The sequence below is a fragment of the Poecilia reticulata genome, linkage group LG2 (assembly GCF_000633615.1).
Source record: "Poecilia reticulata strain Guanapo linkage group LG2, Guppy_female_1.0+MT, whole genome shotgun sequence".
NCBI lineage: Eukaryota > Metazoa > Chordata > Actinopteri > Cyprinodontiformes > Poeciliidae > Poecilia > Poecilia reticulata.
In genome coordinates this window covers 30355636-30372544 of record NC_024332.1, presented here as the reverse complement: position 1 = coordinate 30372544, position 16909 = coordinate 30355636, and the positions used below count along the sequence as shown (strand labels likewise).

The 16909-nt window shown below is 36.3% G+C and overlaps 3 protein-coding genes across 5 annotated transcripts; 1 reads left to right on the top strand and 2 right to left on the bottom strand.

Moving 5' to 3' along the window:
• Positions 1 to 1155: 1155 nt before the first annotated feature.
• On the bottom strand, positions 1156 to 3862 carry cybrd1 (cytochrome b reductase 1). Its single transcript, XM_008399468.1, has 4 exons — positions 3327 to 3862; positions 1984 to 2192; positions 1630 to 1784; positions 1156 to 1546 (listed from the first exon to the last, which is right to left on the bottom strand). The coding sequence occupies exons 1-4, from the start codon at positions 3517 to 3519 to the stop codon at positions 1285 to 1287; spliced, it is 819 nt and encodes a 272-aa protein (XP_008397690.1). The 5' UTR covers positions 3520 to 3862; the 3' UTR covers positions 1156 to 1284.
• Positions 3863 to 4057: 195 nt separating this feature from the next.
• On the bottom strand, positions 4058 to 9750 carry dcaf17 (ddb1 and cul4 associated factor 17). Its single transcript, XM_008399507.2, has 14 exons — positions 9597 to 9750; positions 9409 to 9512; positions 8823 to 8913; positions 8523 to 8659; positions 8350 to 8428; positions 8005 to 8097; positions 7822 to 7929; positions 7612 to 7714; positions 7336 to 7475; positions 6330 to 6439; positions 6132 to 6216; positions 5959 to 6042; positions 5057 to 5212; positions 4058 to 4746 (listed from the first exon to the last, which is right to left on the bottom strand). Exons 1-14 carry the CDS (start codon positions 9723 to 9725, stop codon positions 4630 to 4632), a joined length of 1536 nt encoding a protein of 511 aa, XP_008397729.1. The 5' UTR covers positions 9726 to 9750; the 3' UTR covers positions 4058 to 4629.
• On the top strand, positions 9717 to 15725 carry mettl8 (methyltransferase 8, methylcytidine). 3 transcript variants are annotated; one of them, XM_008399495.2, is made up of 11 exons: positions 9717 to 9801; positions 11035 to 11191; positions 11332 to 11423; positions 11524 to 11681; positions 11793 to 11873; positions 11987 to 12036; positions 12670 to 12730; positions 13369 to 13508; positions 14270 to 14376; positions 14954 to 15019; positions 15425 to 15725. In XM_008399495.2, exons 2-11 carry the CDS (start codon positions 11040 to 11042, stop codon positions 15577 to 15579), a joined length of 1062 nt encoding a protein of 353 aa, XP_008397717.1. In that variant the 5' UTR covers positions 9717 to 9801; positions 11035 to 11039; the 3' UTR covers positions 15580 to 15725. The 3 variants fall into 3 exon arrangements, with proteins under 3 accessions (XP_008397717.1, XP_008397703.1, XP_008397710.1); XM_008399481.2 differs by having other exon boundaries at positions 11524 to 11873; XM_008399488.2 differs by having other exon boundaries at positions 9794 to 9878; positions 11524 to 11873.
• The last annotated feature ends 1184 nt before the right edge of the window (positions 15726 to 16909 follow it).

The window sequence follows — 16909 nt, the reverse complement described above, 5'->3', positions numbered from 1 at the left end:
TACAATTTAAAGTTTAGTAGTATTTTAAGTTTTTTGTTTGTATTGTCTAAGCAGTGTATGCTGGTTTAAGAATACAACCATCTTCATAATTTCAGTTTGTGTCATTGCTTGGGGCTACCAGTTGGTCCCTTTTTGTGATGTTGCAAACATTTACAGGGACTTGCATGTTGGTTGTGCAGAGACGTATCAGGGTCAAATAATACAGTGCAAAAATCTTGAAACATCCCTTATCTTATTGGTCTTGGCTTTCAACACATCAGATTTTTAGTGTCCATCCATCCACTTTCTTTACACCCTTGTCCCTTAATGGGGTCGGGAGGGTTGCTGGTGCCGATCTCCAGCTAACGTTCTGGGCGAGAGGCAGGGTCAACCTGGACAGGTCGCCAGTCTGTTGCAAGGCAACACAGAGACACACAAACAACCATGCACACACACACACTCACACCTAGGGGCACTTGAAACACCAGGAGGAGTCCCACTTTAGATTTTTAGTGTCATTTCACTAAATGCAAATAGCAGCTTTGATTTGTTTATTGTTACCATGCACAAATTTTCAAAGGATATTTGACAATTATTTTGCAGTTTGATAGTTGAAAGACTAAAATGTAAAAATACCAAATTGCACGCAACAAAATAAATCTTAATTTGCACAAAATCTGAGGGGAAGGAGGGGATCAGAACCTTAGAGCCGAGGTACAATACTGAGCTTGATATCAATAAAGCATGCTGGTGTCTCTGGAATGATTTGGTGCCTAAGCTAATGTCAGATGCTGTGTCAAAATTTATAAATATGTGAATGCGGGAAGGAATTTTTCAGATTATGGTCTGTCAAAAATAATACTTATAACTACTTTAGACCAATTTCCAAAGCAGTAAAAACTTAAAACACAGAAAGAAAAAACAAACAAACATAATGTAGTCATTCACGGCTTGGTCTCTGTAGTGATTCAACCTCAAAATGATTAAATCAACATTAAATTATCTTGACAGATAAACTAAATAAAGGGCAGCCTGTCATCCAAAAGGAGACATTTGGATTGTCCTTCATGAACACTGGAGAAAGGTTCCTAAAGACTGACTAATGAAATAATAAGACAGCTTGATGAAGACAATGTAAAACAGAAAGATGGACACTGAAAATTATTGCAAACATTATGAGTACTTTTTACTTTTTAATGTTGGTATGTTTCAACAGATATTTCCTGGGAAACTTTAGAGGTTATTTGAAGATTTTTGCACAGAATTTTTTATTCCTGATACAAACTGTCAGCCTAGCTCTCTGATTTATTTACTATTCCTCTTCCTGACATCTCCATCGGTCTCACAACTGGCTCCATCTTCCAGTTCAGACATTGCCGGACCAGCTTTGCTGTTGTCCTCACCTCCCCTGTTGGTATGCAGAGAATGTGCAATCTGGTCACTGGGGCGTTTCCAAGACGCTCGAGTGGCAATCCAGAGAATAAGGGCCCCGAAAACCACCAGGAGGAGTCCCAAGACATTAACAAAGATTGCCTCTGGGGGAGAGTCTTTATACTTTGGGTTGGCCCTGTATGTTAGAGAAATAAATAATGTTACACTCATTTGTAGCAAATATTTACGTATAAACATCTGAATTGCTTAAATACTTACAGGCCAAAGATAAGTTTTTCTGTTATTCCCATGAGAGCAACTGCTATGATACTGGTGAAAAGAAAAAGACCACTGTAGACATGGATGGGCATACAAGCTGCTCTCCAGGCCACAGGTGTAACTGGTATCAGGTATAGGCCGACTCCGAGAACAAGCTGCCCATTCAAGAACAAGGGAAGAAAAAAAAAAAAGCTTATCAGATGCTTCAGTCATGCAACTTTTAATCCTCGTGTCTTCATGGGGAAGACATAAGCATGATAAAGCAACTTAAACACTGAAAAAAAAACAAAAAAAAAACTAAGTGTCGTAATCAATTTTGTTGGGTAGGCTGTGAATGAAAATAGGTCCATTTACCTGCAGACCGTACAGTATAACGGCCATCAGGCCCAGCCAGCTGTGCAAACTGTACATGTTGGGGATCTTGGCAGAGTTGTGAAAGTCAAAAACAGCCACCATGGCAATAACAGCGAAAATGAAGGCTGTCAAGTTCAAGCCTGCATGGATGAACTTCATCATGAGTTTGCTGCACTGCCAGGTCCAGGGAAGCCTGTAGACAATTATGGCTGCAAGAGAGGATCAGTGGCTCCATCAGTGCTTGAACCACATAGAGACTGCTGAGTCATTAAGACTTAGAAAAAATGCAACTTACTACACAATGTGAAATTGTTCTTCCTTCCTACTGCTGATCTACACTACCTTACAAAATTATTAATGCCCATTTAGGATTTTCTTTTTTTTTTCATTTTTATTTTGGATCATTAAAACCACAAACTTCAATATATTTTATTGGGATTTTATGTGATAGACAAACACAAAGAGGCACATTCCTGCAGGTATACTCTTAATCAATTACAGGTCTTTAACTGGGCCACATTCCAGCACATGAATATGCTTTCACCTAAACAATTGCATTGTAGCCTTAGTTGTATGTTTCAGGTTTTTGTCAAATCCTTTGCAGCTTTGAAGAAATTTTCTTCAAGGATTTTAGTAAATTTAACTCTATCCATTTTCACACAAACTCAAGCCAGCATTCTGTTCCTGCCCACACAGCATGATGCTGCCACTACCAGACTGACTTCACAATGAGGGCAGTGTGTTCAGCACAATGTGTAGTGTTAGTCCCCTGCATTTAAATATATAAGTTCAAACTGATCAGCTGTCCACTGAACTTTCTTCCACATGTTTGCTGTGTATTGTAGTAAACTTGCCACTTTTCCATAAAGGCTGAATTTGCTAAGTACACAACTATGAATTGAAAAGTGCTACGTGAGATGTTCACACCTTAAGATGTCTCTTTTTTTTTAAACTAGGTCAGCTTTGAACTTCTCAACTACTTTGTCCCAGACCTAACTGCAGAGTCCCTTTGTTTTCAGTAATATTTCTATTGGTGAAAAAACTGTGCATCAGTTTCCTCCCACTTCACAATTAGTGTATTTTGTGTTAAAATCCACCACTTAAAACCCCAAAAATAAAGTTTAGAGCAGAAGCACGACAAAGTATGAAAAGGTTAAATTGACATGGAGATTTTTTTCCTTTCAATTCATTGCCAACACCGCTCTCCCCTCCCACCCCAAGATTCTGGAGGATAAACAGTTCCCGTTCAACATGGTTTCTCCCCACTAACTTCCTCTCTGGGCGCCTAAACAGCCACATTCTGTTTTCAGACTTCTTGGAATGAGGGTAGTCATCCACCTCACCTGTGCCCTGCAGGAAAATGAAGCCTGTGACGACCAGCACCGGATGCCAGTTGAATTCAGCCAGTCCTCCGTTCCAGTCTAAGCCTTCCTTAAAGTGGAGAACCCACCTCAGCACGAATATTATGGCGACAAACCCGACAGCTCCGGCAGCGGAGAGAGCGAACAGGAACTGCTTCAAATTCTCCATCGCCATCAGTGAGCGAGAAAATCAGCGAGGAGGACGCGTCTGAACTGCAAGCAGCTGTTTTCAAGCATCCAAAAACTATTTCAAGCGGGCTGCTCTACAAGAAACGCGGTCACGTGACAGGGAGGCACGCAACTGTTTGGAGGAGCGACGTTTTGTAACTTGCGTACTTACAGAGGAGTCAGGACCCGTAAAAAGCAGCTATTTGTGCTGTGTCATCCTCTGACCTCAGCTGAACACTTAGCCGTTAAATGTTTTTGTCTCTGTAAGGCCGACCTCAGACACTGAGTCAAGTCTGAATGACACAACTTTCAAAAAAAGCCGATATAAGCTAGTATTATGAGGGGAGAGATGGCTCTCTGCCCAGAGCGTCATTTGATTTTATGAAAACTGTTGCATCAGTATCATTTAAAAAAATGTTTCAGTTGTTCATTGTAAATCAATGGGTAATGGCGCCAACAGCTGGCAAGTCATATATTTATTCAGTTCAATTAAAAATACAGCCAAAATTAATTAATTAAATTAATATAAATAATGTAATTATTGCTAAATTAAGTCAAATAATAGTATGCTTATTTATTGATCTAATTTTGGCTTAAATAGCTCTCCATATTTATTTATCTGAAAGGGAGATTAAAAGTTGCAGAAACTTAAACTTCACACGTTTCTTCAAATAGATGTAATAGATGATAATGGAAGTGGATCTAAAGAATCCTGTGACTGAGGACTTTGTTTTATCACCGTCAAGTGAAGAGAAACCTCTCAGTTATTTATTAAACTGTAACTTTGATCAACTTTTTAAAAAGTCAGCAAAATACTGTTTGAAATTGTTTGCACTTATGTTTGAATTAAAATTAAGCATTTCTAAATTTACTTTTAAAAATCTAAATGAAATGTGTAAGTCCACGAGAAAAAGCAAGAGAGAGAAACAGCTTTGAAAAGTATATAATTTTAATATTGTAAAAAAAACAATACAATTTTTGTAGTTGTTAGTGATTACAGAAATTTACAATAAAGAAAAAAGATATTCAGACAAAATAAACTATACAAGTATCCACAAGTTTACTACTACTTCCAACAACTTTACAACATTGGAAAAAATATCACAATATCATTTGGTCAATTTTGACATTTAGTGATGGTCCTGAGTTTATAAACATGGCAGCAGAACTGGCTGCCCTTTTGCTCAATGTGAACAATGGTGTCTCTGTCAAAGAACAGCTCATGTGGATAAGTCTGAAACAGAAGACAGAAACGCATTAACTCACACACCGCCTGATGTTTATTTCTTTACTTTGGAACCAACTACGTTCTCATTTTGCACCACTAACAGCCATTTTTCCCCAATCTACTGTCATGCGGTACCAAATAGTTAGTTTCTTTTGTTGAAGTATGGACATAATAGTAATAAAACTACTCAAACGTAGAACAATTTATATTGAGTATATATTATTTTTAAAGGTTTTATATGAACCTACTGACAACAAAAAGGCTGATTAATTAACACAAAATATGTCAAATTAATAAGCTGCTTTATATTACAAACCTCATCCCAAGGCTCATCCAGCTCAATCTTTCGCTGTAACCGCCCTGATTGGTTGTCATGCAGTTGGACATGAGCTCTGCCCTCCTCGCCCTCCCCATTAGTTACCGCTATGGCCAGAAGGTCGAGTTCATCCTCGTATTCCAGCAACCGAAAGGTCTGAAATATCAAAAGACTGCTCTGAGTTGAACAAATTTACACCTGCTCCAAATAAACTATGCATATTGTCAATATGTTTGAGCCAAGAACAGAAAGTTACCAATGACGTATACAAAAAATCTATAAGTATCTGATCTGTTGTAGGAGCCATACAGTACACATTTTTATAGACGGAGCCTCCTAACACATTTTCCATAACATCATGTTTTAATTTACATTTTTGTTATGAGGAACCTCTAAATTCTTAATATTTCAAAATAAAATTCTGCAATACATTTTACGAGACGTAAAGCTGTGACCACAGACCAGGTCTAATCCACATCCAAGTACAGATTTATCATGTGATGCTTTGGAACAAATAAAGCTCGTATGACTGGTAACCTTTTTGGTTCAGACAGCTAATGGTGTTAGACAACCGTACGTTTAATTTAGAGATGATCCTTCATCAACTTGTAAGTGTTTTCAGAGGATGTTCACTCTTCTCTAAACAGATTTTGTGCAGATGGGATTGATTCAGAGTAAAATATCTGCCTGCTAAATCTGCTGTCTGTTATATATTTCTAGATTCATGGCAACAGCATTAAGCTGCATAAGCAGATTTAAACGAGAACAATTGCAAAAACATGTATGTTTTTTTGTTTTCACATAAATTAAACGAAGGGTCTCAAGGGCAGTTATATCAAGAGTACAAGTACTATGTCTGTGCGATTTTGTTTATATTAAGGCTCAGAACAGTCTAGTGGTACCTCCTGCGTTGGATCATCGTCCAGTTGTTGAAATCTCGATCTCACCGCCCGGCCTGAAGACGTGACGGTGACACGGGGGGGCGGCTGCAGAACATTAACACCAGGAACGCTCAAGACCATGAGTATTAATAAAACATCTCATATACAGTAAAGATGTTAAATGTTACACCTACGTTGCTTCGATGTGTTGTCAGAGAGTAATCCTCTAGCACCTCTGATGGCAAAGGACTGTTTAGTTCACCAATAATTTTCAGCACACTTCAAAAAAAGGAAAGACATACTTGATCACACAGTATGTGTAAGAGACACAGGAGATAACAATGCTGTTTTATAATACCATTTATATTGTTAACCTTGACCAGATCACTCACTTTATAGTGTTAGGTCCAATGTGGATGACTCTCCCTGAACCGGCCGGATGAAAGAAGATGACGTCACTCTCAAGAGAACAGCAGTTCATGTTCTGGATTCCATTTTTTGCCTGATATCACAAAGATGTATAGTTAAAGGCATGGTGCAAACCCAGCTCAGAGCTGGGCAAAACTCAACCAACACAGCATCAACATCTTGCACGTTTAAATTGGACAATGCGTGTCATGCTGTGACTTTTTTCTCTATCAACAATATTTTGCTACCATCAGTCGCTTGCAAAACTAATTCACACCTCTTGAACTTAGTCATATTTTGTCGTGCTACAGCGGCAAACATTAATATAATTTGTTTGCATTTTATGTGAAAAACCAACACGGAGTAGTGAAAAAATGCTTCATGAAAGAAAAATTACAGTTTCATAAATTGTCTAAAAACTGAAAAGTGTGTTGTGCATTTGCATTCAGTCCACTGTAATCTGATATTCCTGAATAAAATTCAGGCCAATCATTTGCCTTCAGACGTCACCTAATTAGTAAATACTATCCACCCGTGTTTCTCTCAATATAAATCCAGATGTTCTTTGAGAACATCAGAAATTAAACATCATCATGAAAAACAAGGAAAGCAACAGACAAGTCTGAGAGGAGGTTGCAAAGTTCAAGGCAGAATTAAGTTACTAAATACTCTGAAGTGTTAAACGTCTCACAGAGCTCTGTTCAATTCATCAACAGATGAGTATTGGAAGCATTCATAAGAATGAATGGGTTGCATTTGATGTTGCCATTGCAATACTTAGCCAGTATTTTTATATTGCAAGATTTTCAAATATTATGTCTAGTCAAAGTCTAATGATACACCATTCAAAGCTAACTAATTTGTACTTCAAAGAGCACTAATCAGTTCCATGATTATAATTTGTCCCAAATACTCATGAACAAATCATTAGCTCATCAGCCAAAACACAGACGTTGTCCTGCAAAGATGAAGAAAACTCTCTAAATTTACCAAAGTGCTGTCCTTGAGTGAACAGATGTAGTGAGTCCCTCTGTGTTTCTTGTGTGGTGGAGTGTAAATGCAGTGCCAAGGGAAGGCGCCGATCTGGATACCATTGTGAGAGAATGCCTCAAAAAGAAGTGGTGGCGGTTCTGTGAAATAAAAACACTGGTGTTTAAGTTAAGAAAATGTTCTGAATATTTGCTATGGCAATGAGGACTGAAGTTTATAAAGGCTGAATAGAGGGAGAACTAAATGAAGGAATGCCACAGGGTCAAAGTGCCTCACCAGTGATCTGGATGTTAACCGGGATACCAAATGGAACGTCCCCGACGGTTCTGTGTCCCAGCAGGGGACTCTGCTGTCCCAATGTCAACTCTTCTGTTAGACACTAACAACAAAGACAGTTATTTTTCATCTAAGATATTCTATAAATACATTTCACAGATAGCATGTTAATGGAGATATGGAGATCGTTCCAGCTCAACACATACATACACTTTTGACAATGTGTTCAAGGCTGTACAGCTTCACTGACTTGTTACTGTAAGACACAGCAAGGACACCCTGGGACAGAATCACATCTGTAACACCCCTTCCAAATCCCTGAAATAAAATTATTTCCATTTTATAACATAAATCCTAAAATCAGGTACATCTATATGATTAAATGAACTATACCTTTTTATTTATCTCCAAAATCCCCACAATTTGCAAGGGGAAAACACGAAAAATGGCCATGTGCAGGTATATCCCATTCTGCGATATACCTGCCTGCGGGAGAAAAAACAAAAAAACTACATAGATCTTTGTCAAATATGTTATTAAAAGGAAACAAAAATGTTTAATTGTTAAAGCAGACTCCTTTACCACATAAAAACTATTGTTTCTTGATTTCTTGATTAATTTATTTCAGAATAACAACTCAAGGATGCTTAAATGCTCATTATATTAGGCATATAGGCTTTCAATGTCTCTGTAAAAGTGCAACATATTTCAAGTTAGCTTAAAATAATAGAATTTTACCTGTCTCGACAAGGGTGTTTCTTTGTTCTGAACAGATTTAATGTAAAATGTTTCTTGTGAAACATTCCAGGCAAGATATCTACAAAACAGAAATGCAAGGTTTCAAATACACCTTTATAAAATAAAATTAATTATAACCCATCAAAGGACACAGAGCTGAGTGTTAAATATACCTGTACTTGTATTTAGGAGAGAGATAAATTCTCTGCAGTTCTTTTCCCGTTTCAGCTGAAATGCGGCAGAGCCAGTTATCTGCTGTCAGAGCTAAGAGGCAGGGTTTATGTTCAGAGGGAGAGGATAAAGTTTTGTCCTGAAACAAACAAAAAAAAATCAACAAAATCAGGATATACTTTATTGATTAAATATAATTCTAAAGTTGACTTGTAAATTGTTGTAATAGAAGGTAGTTTATCTTTGCAAAATCAGCTACATGTCACAAATGAAGGACACAAATATGTCTAAATTTTACTCACAAGAGGGCTCTGACAAAGCAGAGCATCTTCAATCTTCTGCTGTTTGGACTTCTTTGGGAATTTGTATAAATTCTGGGGCTGATCGTGGACACTAAAATCAGAAGATTTAAGTTACATACTAATATAACGTAAGTAATAGTCAAGCAGACAAGTGAGCTTTAATCTTTCTGAGGAGAAATCTAAGCGTAAAAATACAGTCTCTGGCAAAAAGCCTTACAAATAAAATTTAAATGGAGTGTCTGAACTCTGAAGCTTAAATTATTTCTAGCAAAGTGTTGTTGATAGCCCCAAACAATGGAAAGAAATTGTCTATTTGCCATCTCCACATGTGACCAATTGACACATTTATCCTATTTATCCTATAGTAACTGCTGGTATATGCTTTACTTTACAACAGTAATTAATTTTGCTAGCTAAAACTGCACTCAAGTATGGTATATCTTTGACTGTAAAAGACTGTCCATATTTAAATTCAGATTCTCTGACATGTTTTTGAGACACAGTTATCAAATTGCTGAAGTCTGAACATTGAATTTAATAAATTAGATTATTCTGTAAATAATACAAGTGAATAATCCGTACTCACCAACTGTAGCAGTTCTGGTAATTATCACAGTAGACTCTACCACTCTCATACATTATTGCAGTTTTTGAAGTCTTGCTCCAAACCTTAATGAAGCTCCTGTTTTCCTACAGTGAGGCAACAATTACGTATAGTAAAACATGTATTGAAAGCAGGAATTGATACAATTTTAAAGTGCTGCTTTATGTTACATGAAGAGTGATGCTTCTGAGGATGTTCAAGCAGAATCTGTGTAAAGTCCCAGTATCCCAGATCCCTCTGCTCCTTTGGTTCAGCAGATCAGCGGTGTTAAAAGTCATCTTTCTGCGGGGTGGCGCCATCTGCAGGCGGAGCTTCTCAACAAACTAAAGCCTCCAAAGGTTCTTTCAAACGGCACACGACATCCAGAGCCACCAGGTAAGGATGGGGATGTTCTCCAACTGGAAGAGCTATTTACCACATCTTATCTTTCCCAGATCGCAGTAGTTCTCAGCGTAAGTAAGTTAGCAAGGAAGCCATCAGAAATAGCTTTTATTTTAGCTAAAAACCTCGATTATAGATATTTTGCAAAAAGCGATTTGTATATCTATAGTATATCTGCAGAGTCTGAGGGACCTGGTAATCGGGTTAATCTGAGGAAATTAATGTCGCTTTTCGGTTGGTGCTGAAGTTAGCTGGCCGTTAGCCTGTTCAGCTGCATGTTTGCCAAGCGTCTTCTTCTACGGACAAAATAAGAAAACATTTCCGAGTGAAACCACAGCGCCGACATTCGTTAGCTTTAGTTTGTCGATGTAGTAGTATTAGATCCACTTATTTCCTGTAGTAAACGTGTTAAAGTATAGCCAAAATACAAACAAGTCAGACACTCTTGTGAACTTTCAAATCACCACAAAAGTTATTTTCCATTTACATTCTGCTCATTTTGTAATATATTGATTTTTGTTTTGATTACCTTGTTTTCATGTTTTGCTCAGTATTTTGTTTCCTTTAGGGCGCTTACATCACTTCGTCCATTTATTATATGCATTAATTAGGGTTTCTTTTTTACTTTTGAGAATAATCATGATACAGTTTATAATCTGTCATTCTTTTCAATGCAAACTGAAATTTTTTTTAATATTAATTACGGATAAGAAGTCATGAGATTAATTTACAATTCCTGAAATATCATGGATTATAGTTTTACAAGTAAAAAATTGCATTTTCACAAATAGCAAAATATTAATATACATATCGTTACAGATCCACAATATTTAACACTGGCCTTGAGGTGCTTTTACACATACTTATCCATTTTTTCCCCCCACAAACCTACCTGGAGTGTTTGTAGCTGAAAATCTCAATCTTAGTCTGTTTAAAAAGTAAAGTATGAATAAAAAAATTGCTTCTGTGATGTTTATTTTAAAGGAAATGTGCCTACATGTGTGGCAGCTGAGCTTTTGTGAAAAAAAAATTATTTAAGGTGGAATTCTATTATTTTTCTTAACTGTATAATACTAACTGCTCAGATTAAAGGTTGAATTTTTCAGTGTGAGGCCTATGTATGCTGGCCTTATTTTAAAAATGTGTGTTGTTATTAATAATTACTTTGTTGTTTCAGTCTCTAACTATAGAATAAATGTCATAATTGAACTCCCTGACCTTTTGCAGAGTAAATGCATAAACAATGGAGCTGCTCTGTGGTCAAACAAGCTTCTGCTTTCATCCGGTTTTACATGAGATTAAAGAGCACTAAGGCAAGACCTACGGCTCCTTTGGGTTCACGAATTCTGACAAACCCCGATGACATCTTTAAACACAACATGTGGTCAGTATCCATCTGTTTTTACCTTCCTAAAGCCTCTTGTCTATCTTTATGAATCAAACACTAAAATAGGAAAATCTAGTATATCCTGCACTTAAATCAAGACAACAGTTCTTTTAGTTTTTTAATGTTTTCACTATTAGGGACCATGTGCAGTGGACAAAGGAGGACCAAGAAGCTGCTCGGCAGAAGGCAGAAGAAAATTCAAGTATACGACTTCCATTAACAGAGCAAGGTAACGTACAAGTTGCCACATGATAATTTACCTCATCACATTACTATTTACGTAATGTGGGAAAAAAAAGTTAAACATTAGTCCAATTTCCTTCCTTCAGGTAAATTTAGCACAGACGCTTGCCAGTACTGGGACCAGTTTTACGAGGCGCACCAGGATAAATTCTTCAAAGATCGCAGGTGGCTGTTTTTAGAGTTCCCAGAATTACTTCCTTCATCTGCAGAAGAAAAGAGGACAAACGCATGCCGCAGTCATCAGGTAGCAGCAGAGCCAGCTAGCAGTAGCTCCCGCACTAATGGGGAAACGGGACACTGTCAGCACAATGATCCCATTCAGCGCCGCCAAAAACAGATACCTTTTTATTTGCAGGAAGCAGCAGCAGAACCAAATAAAACCATCAGACAAATCTCTCCTTTTCCTGGACAGCATGCGTCTTTCAGGATTTTGGAGGTTTTAAAAATGTTCACTTTCTTCATGTTTATGCTTATCCCTTTCCTTCGTTTTAGATGTTTAGAGTGTTGTTTAACTGCTTTAACTTGGCCTGTCACTTCATCTCTTCTCAGGTTGGATGTGGAGTTGGTAACAGTGTATTTCCCATTGTTAATACCATAAAGTAGGTCATATATTTAACTGTTTTACACATAATTACTTGTATAAAGATTTATATGTTTGATATTTGATCACTGTAATGTTTTATCTGCAGATGTACTGATTGGGTTCATGTTTTCTTTCTTCTTTTAACATGCAAAATGTTGTTTGTGTAAACTTATCAAACTTTCACCATGAAAGAGAACAGATTCACCGCATGTTCCATGACTGAGGTAGAACCATTAGGTCCAATGTTAAAAGAAGTTATAATGATATAATTTACATTCATGAATCAAATCATATGTTCGTCAAGTTTATCTGATTTTAATTAAACTCGAAACAAAATGCATCAAAAGAATGAGCTGTTTGCTGATGAGTTTCCTGGCAGAAAAAGTGGAAGTCTTCAGTTTGAATATTTTATAAAAAAAAGGGGAAAAAATCTGTGCTGATCAGTGGTTACTTGGCCAATTTTGATGTTTGGATGGTTCACCAGTTTTATTTTGACATTAACAAGGTAACTCCTGAAACTTTCAAGGTCTATGTTTTTGTTGAAGTGATGAAGGAGTCTTGATTCAAAGGAACAAAGTTATCCAAAGCTGCAGTACATATCCACTTATGGTTATTTGATATTTTCAGAGCTGGTTCTTTTGTTTCTCAGGAACACAGACTCCTTTTTATACTGCTGTGACTTCTCCCCTCGTGCCATTCAGCTGGTTAAGGTAAAAATTATTAGTGTAAAACAACCAAGTAATAATATTAACCTGATGTTGAATCCTAAATGAACAGACAATTATGCATTTCTACTTCATCATTAAAACTTGAGGGAGATGTTTATATCAACCAAGATTAACTTACCGGTATGTTTCAAAGAGTCTTGTAATACTGAATTTGTTGAACAACAGGACTTCAAAAGTATTCATATTATGTGAACATATTTGACACATTGGAGCTACAAATTTCAATGCATTTCTATACCTAGTCAATGATTTGTTTTGTATCATATTAAGAAGTCTCTATGAGAACTGAAGACAAGAAGGCATGAAAAACACCACCCCCAGAGCCTTCAAGGTTTGAAGATGGTTTGCATGGAATAATGCAACCAAATCACACCTGAGCCATACACAAGAATAACTTTCTTTTTTTTTCTTTTTACTCATAACTCAATTTGTTGATTACTTTGCATTGATTTATTTGTATTTGAAGATTATTTGGGTTGTTGCAGGCATATTTAATCTTAGAAAAACATTGATTTGTTGAAAACTTATTTTACACACTGTATGCCAATGAAAATCTCCCACATTAATTTGGGAACAGAGACAATTTAATGAATGTGACCCAGTTTATTTCCCTCTAATAGGACCATCCGGACTACGATGATTCTGTGTGTCGTGCCTTTGTCCACGACATTTGTGAGGAGGTGGGCTCTTTTCCTTTCCCTCCTCAGAGCCTGGATGTCATCCTAGCAGTCTTTGTGCTCTCCTCCATCCATCCTCAGCGGTAGGTGAAGATTAAAGTATAAAGAAGAGTTATTTATCAGTGACCTGCTCATTATCCTTTCACAACCCTCCAACCCACCTTCATGTCCAGTTAAAGTCCAGACCTAAATGCAAATGAGAATCTGTAGGAAGACTTTAAAATGTATGTTCTCAGATGCTTCATTCTCTCCGATTTGACTTATCTTGACCTGTTTTACAAAGAAGAATAGAATATTTCAGTCTGGTAGAAAAATACCCGAAAACACTTGCAGTTATAACTGCAGCAAAAGGTGGTCTACATACTATGGTCTACAAATACAGACAATACTTTTGAGACTTAATTGGAAAATATTTTTCATGCTATGTATTTTTTATTCCACTTCAAAATTATGCCAACTTTGTGTTAGACCATCACCTAAAGTTGTAAGAAAATACAGTATAAGTACTGTCTTGGATACAAATACAAGTGACACAAATCAGATTTATTTGTTGAATCAAACCCCTGCATATTGTTTTCCTTCAACTTCTGGATTCTGCTGTACTTGGTGTGATTCTGCCATATAAAATCTACCATAATAAAATACTATTTTATGGTTGTGATTTGACAAAATGTGAGGAGGAGTACAATTTAAGAGCTGTGCAGCAGCTGTTTCTGAACAGAAGTATATTTAAATGTTTTCATTGCTTGGTTGCTGCTTGATGGTTCACACTTGCATTGACTTTTATTTGCTGTTCACTTACAAATCAACAGTATTTGATTATTTGTTTTCTGTTTCTTTACAGAGTGCAGAGAGTTGTGAACCAACTTTCAACATATTTGAAGCATGGAGGAGTTTTCCTCTTCCGTGATTATGGGAGATATGACCTTTCACAGCTAAGGTTTAAGAAGGGTGAGGCTCCTCATTGACAATAAAACAAAATATTTATTCAGATTTGAATGCCAGGATTATTACACATTATGTATTTTTTAAAAATCCAGGATTTTCCTGACTTAATTTCCTGATTTCTCATTTAATGTTCTTCTTAAAAAAAGAAAAATATACAAGTTCACCATGAAATTGCCAATTTTCCTATAGTTAGTTTTAAGGAAGGTGAGTGAATGAATTAGTGAGTTAATTAATTAATTAATTAATGATGAGAGACACCAGCAAGGAAGGAAAGGAGGAAAAACGCAAGGCAAGGGGAAAAGGAGAAACAAAAGAAGTATGAAAGGACAAGGTGGCAAAGAATAGGAGAGAGGAAAGAAGTATACGAGGAAGTAAGAAAGAAGAATAGACACAACACTAGAGTAATAGGCTAGGACAGGTTTTTAAATGTATTTATTATTTTTATCCATACCTTGAAAATACTGAAATAAATTTTTATACTTTTGCAGATTTTCTAGACTGTGTAGGAACCCTAGAAGTATATTTTTCCAAATACATATGCATTCCTGTAATTATTTTTTTATTTTTTTCTAATATTTAGGTCGATGCTTATCAGACAATTTCTACACACGTGGAGATGGAACCTGCGTTTACTTTTTTACTAAAGGTATTGGTAATGACCTAAAGATGTACGCTTCACTTCATGCATAATACAGTACAGTGATGGTGACGGTGTCCAGGATTTATGACACCGAGCTCAGCTTGATGTTTACTGAACCAAGCAGTTGTGTACTTTTTGCCCTGGTGAATAATGTAAATCCATTCCAATATTTTCTGACTTTATATATTTTTTTTAATTTATCAGACAAAAAAATCTTATTTTACACACACACACAAAAAAAATCAAAATTTTTCTCCAGTTTAGAGAGAATTTGAAAACTGTATTTAAGAAAATCTGAATTATAATTGCACATTATTTCTGGATGACTATTAAATTAGAATTTGGAAATKATTTTTGTAAAAAAGAAAAGAAAGCTCTGGTCACTGATTATGCTTTATGCAACATTTACAGAAGAGGTCCATGATTTATTTTCCAAAGCTGGACTTGAAGAAATTCAGAATCTTGAAGACAAACGACTACAAGTGAACCGTGGAAAGAAAGTCTCAATGCGTCGGGTGTGGATGCAGAGCAAGTACAGGAAACCACCTGTACCATTGCCGTCCTAGAASCCCCAATAGCACAGCTGTGCATTTGTGTGTTTTTTATATGGGTTTTGTACTATTTAAATCTCTATTCGGTTATAAAATGTTTTAATTTTTTAATGTAAATTTTCAGCTGCAGCAAAATAAGTAAAATAAACAAATTAAACATACTGTTGTCTTTTCATCTTACTGTATTAATAGCACGGCTCTTGTAAGACAGCTTAGTTAGAGTGATTGGATTTATGTCCACCTAATATACATTACAAGAGTGGTTAGAAAATTTAGGTTTAAGTAACCTAATCAGATTGGAACAACTGACTGATTTTACTGTCGGCCTACTATTTAACCTTGTTAAATTTTGCTCTTTAATAATAATAATAATAATAGTGTTATGCATTCATGCCCACACTACAATCACAATCTCCAATGTGTTTTATTATGCATTTTTGTGATAGTATAACAGAAAACTGAGCATAATTGTGAAGTGGAATGAAGAAAATGCATGGTTTGAAAAGTATTTTCCAAATTAAAATTTTTGGATGTAGAAGCACCTTTTGCTGCACATGCAGCTGCAATTCTTTTAGGATTTATCTGTATCGCTTCCACATCTAGTAACTGAAGCTGTTGCCCATTCTTTGCAAAATAGCTCAAGTTCTGTCAGATTTATTGGAAAGCATTTGTGAATAGTACTTTCCAAATCTGGCTATGGACTTGTTCTGGACTTTGTGCCATTCTAATGAATATGCTTTGTTCTGACCGTGCTGTCTTAGCTCTTACTGCAGATAGAGTTCACATTGACAGATCTGTCGACAGATTCTCCTAGCTAAGTTGTGGATCTCCTCCAGAGTTAACTATCCTCTTGGCTGCTTCTCTGATTAATGCCTTTTATGTCTTCCCTGTCAGGTTAGTTGTGTACTGCTTTTTTCATGTTTTGGCGATAAAACTGCGCCATATTATGTCTAAAGCTTGTGATATTGCTTTAAAATGTAGCAATATTTAAAACTTCTCCATAACTTTATCCTTGACCTGTTGGTATTTAGTTGCAGTATTAGTTTTAGTGTGTAAGAGTAAACATGGCTAAGCACAAATTTATGAAACATGTTTTAGATTTTCATTTATTAGAAAAAGTAAACTCATGATTCATTTTAGAAATATGCACAAATACATAATAAAATGCATTGAAGATTATGGCAGTATGGCAAAATGTGAAAACGTTAAAAGGGTGTGAATACTTTTGCGAGGGACTCCACATGCCATTTAATAGAATAAAACTGATGGCCTCGCTTTATTCTTTTTGTTACAAATGAACAGTAGGCACAATTTATGAGTCGCAACTTGAAAGCTCTGGACTGCT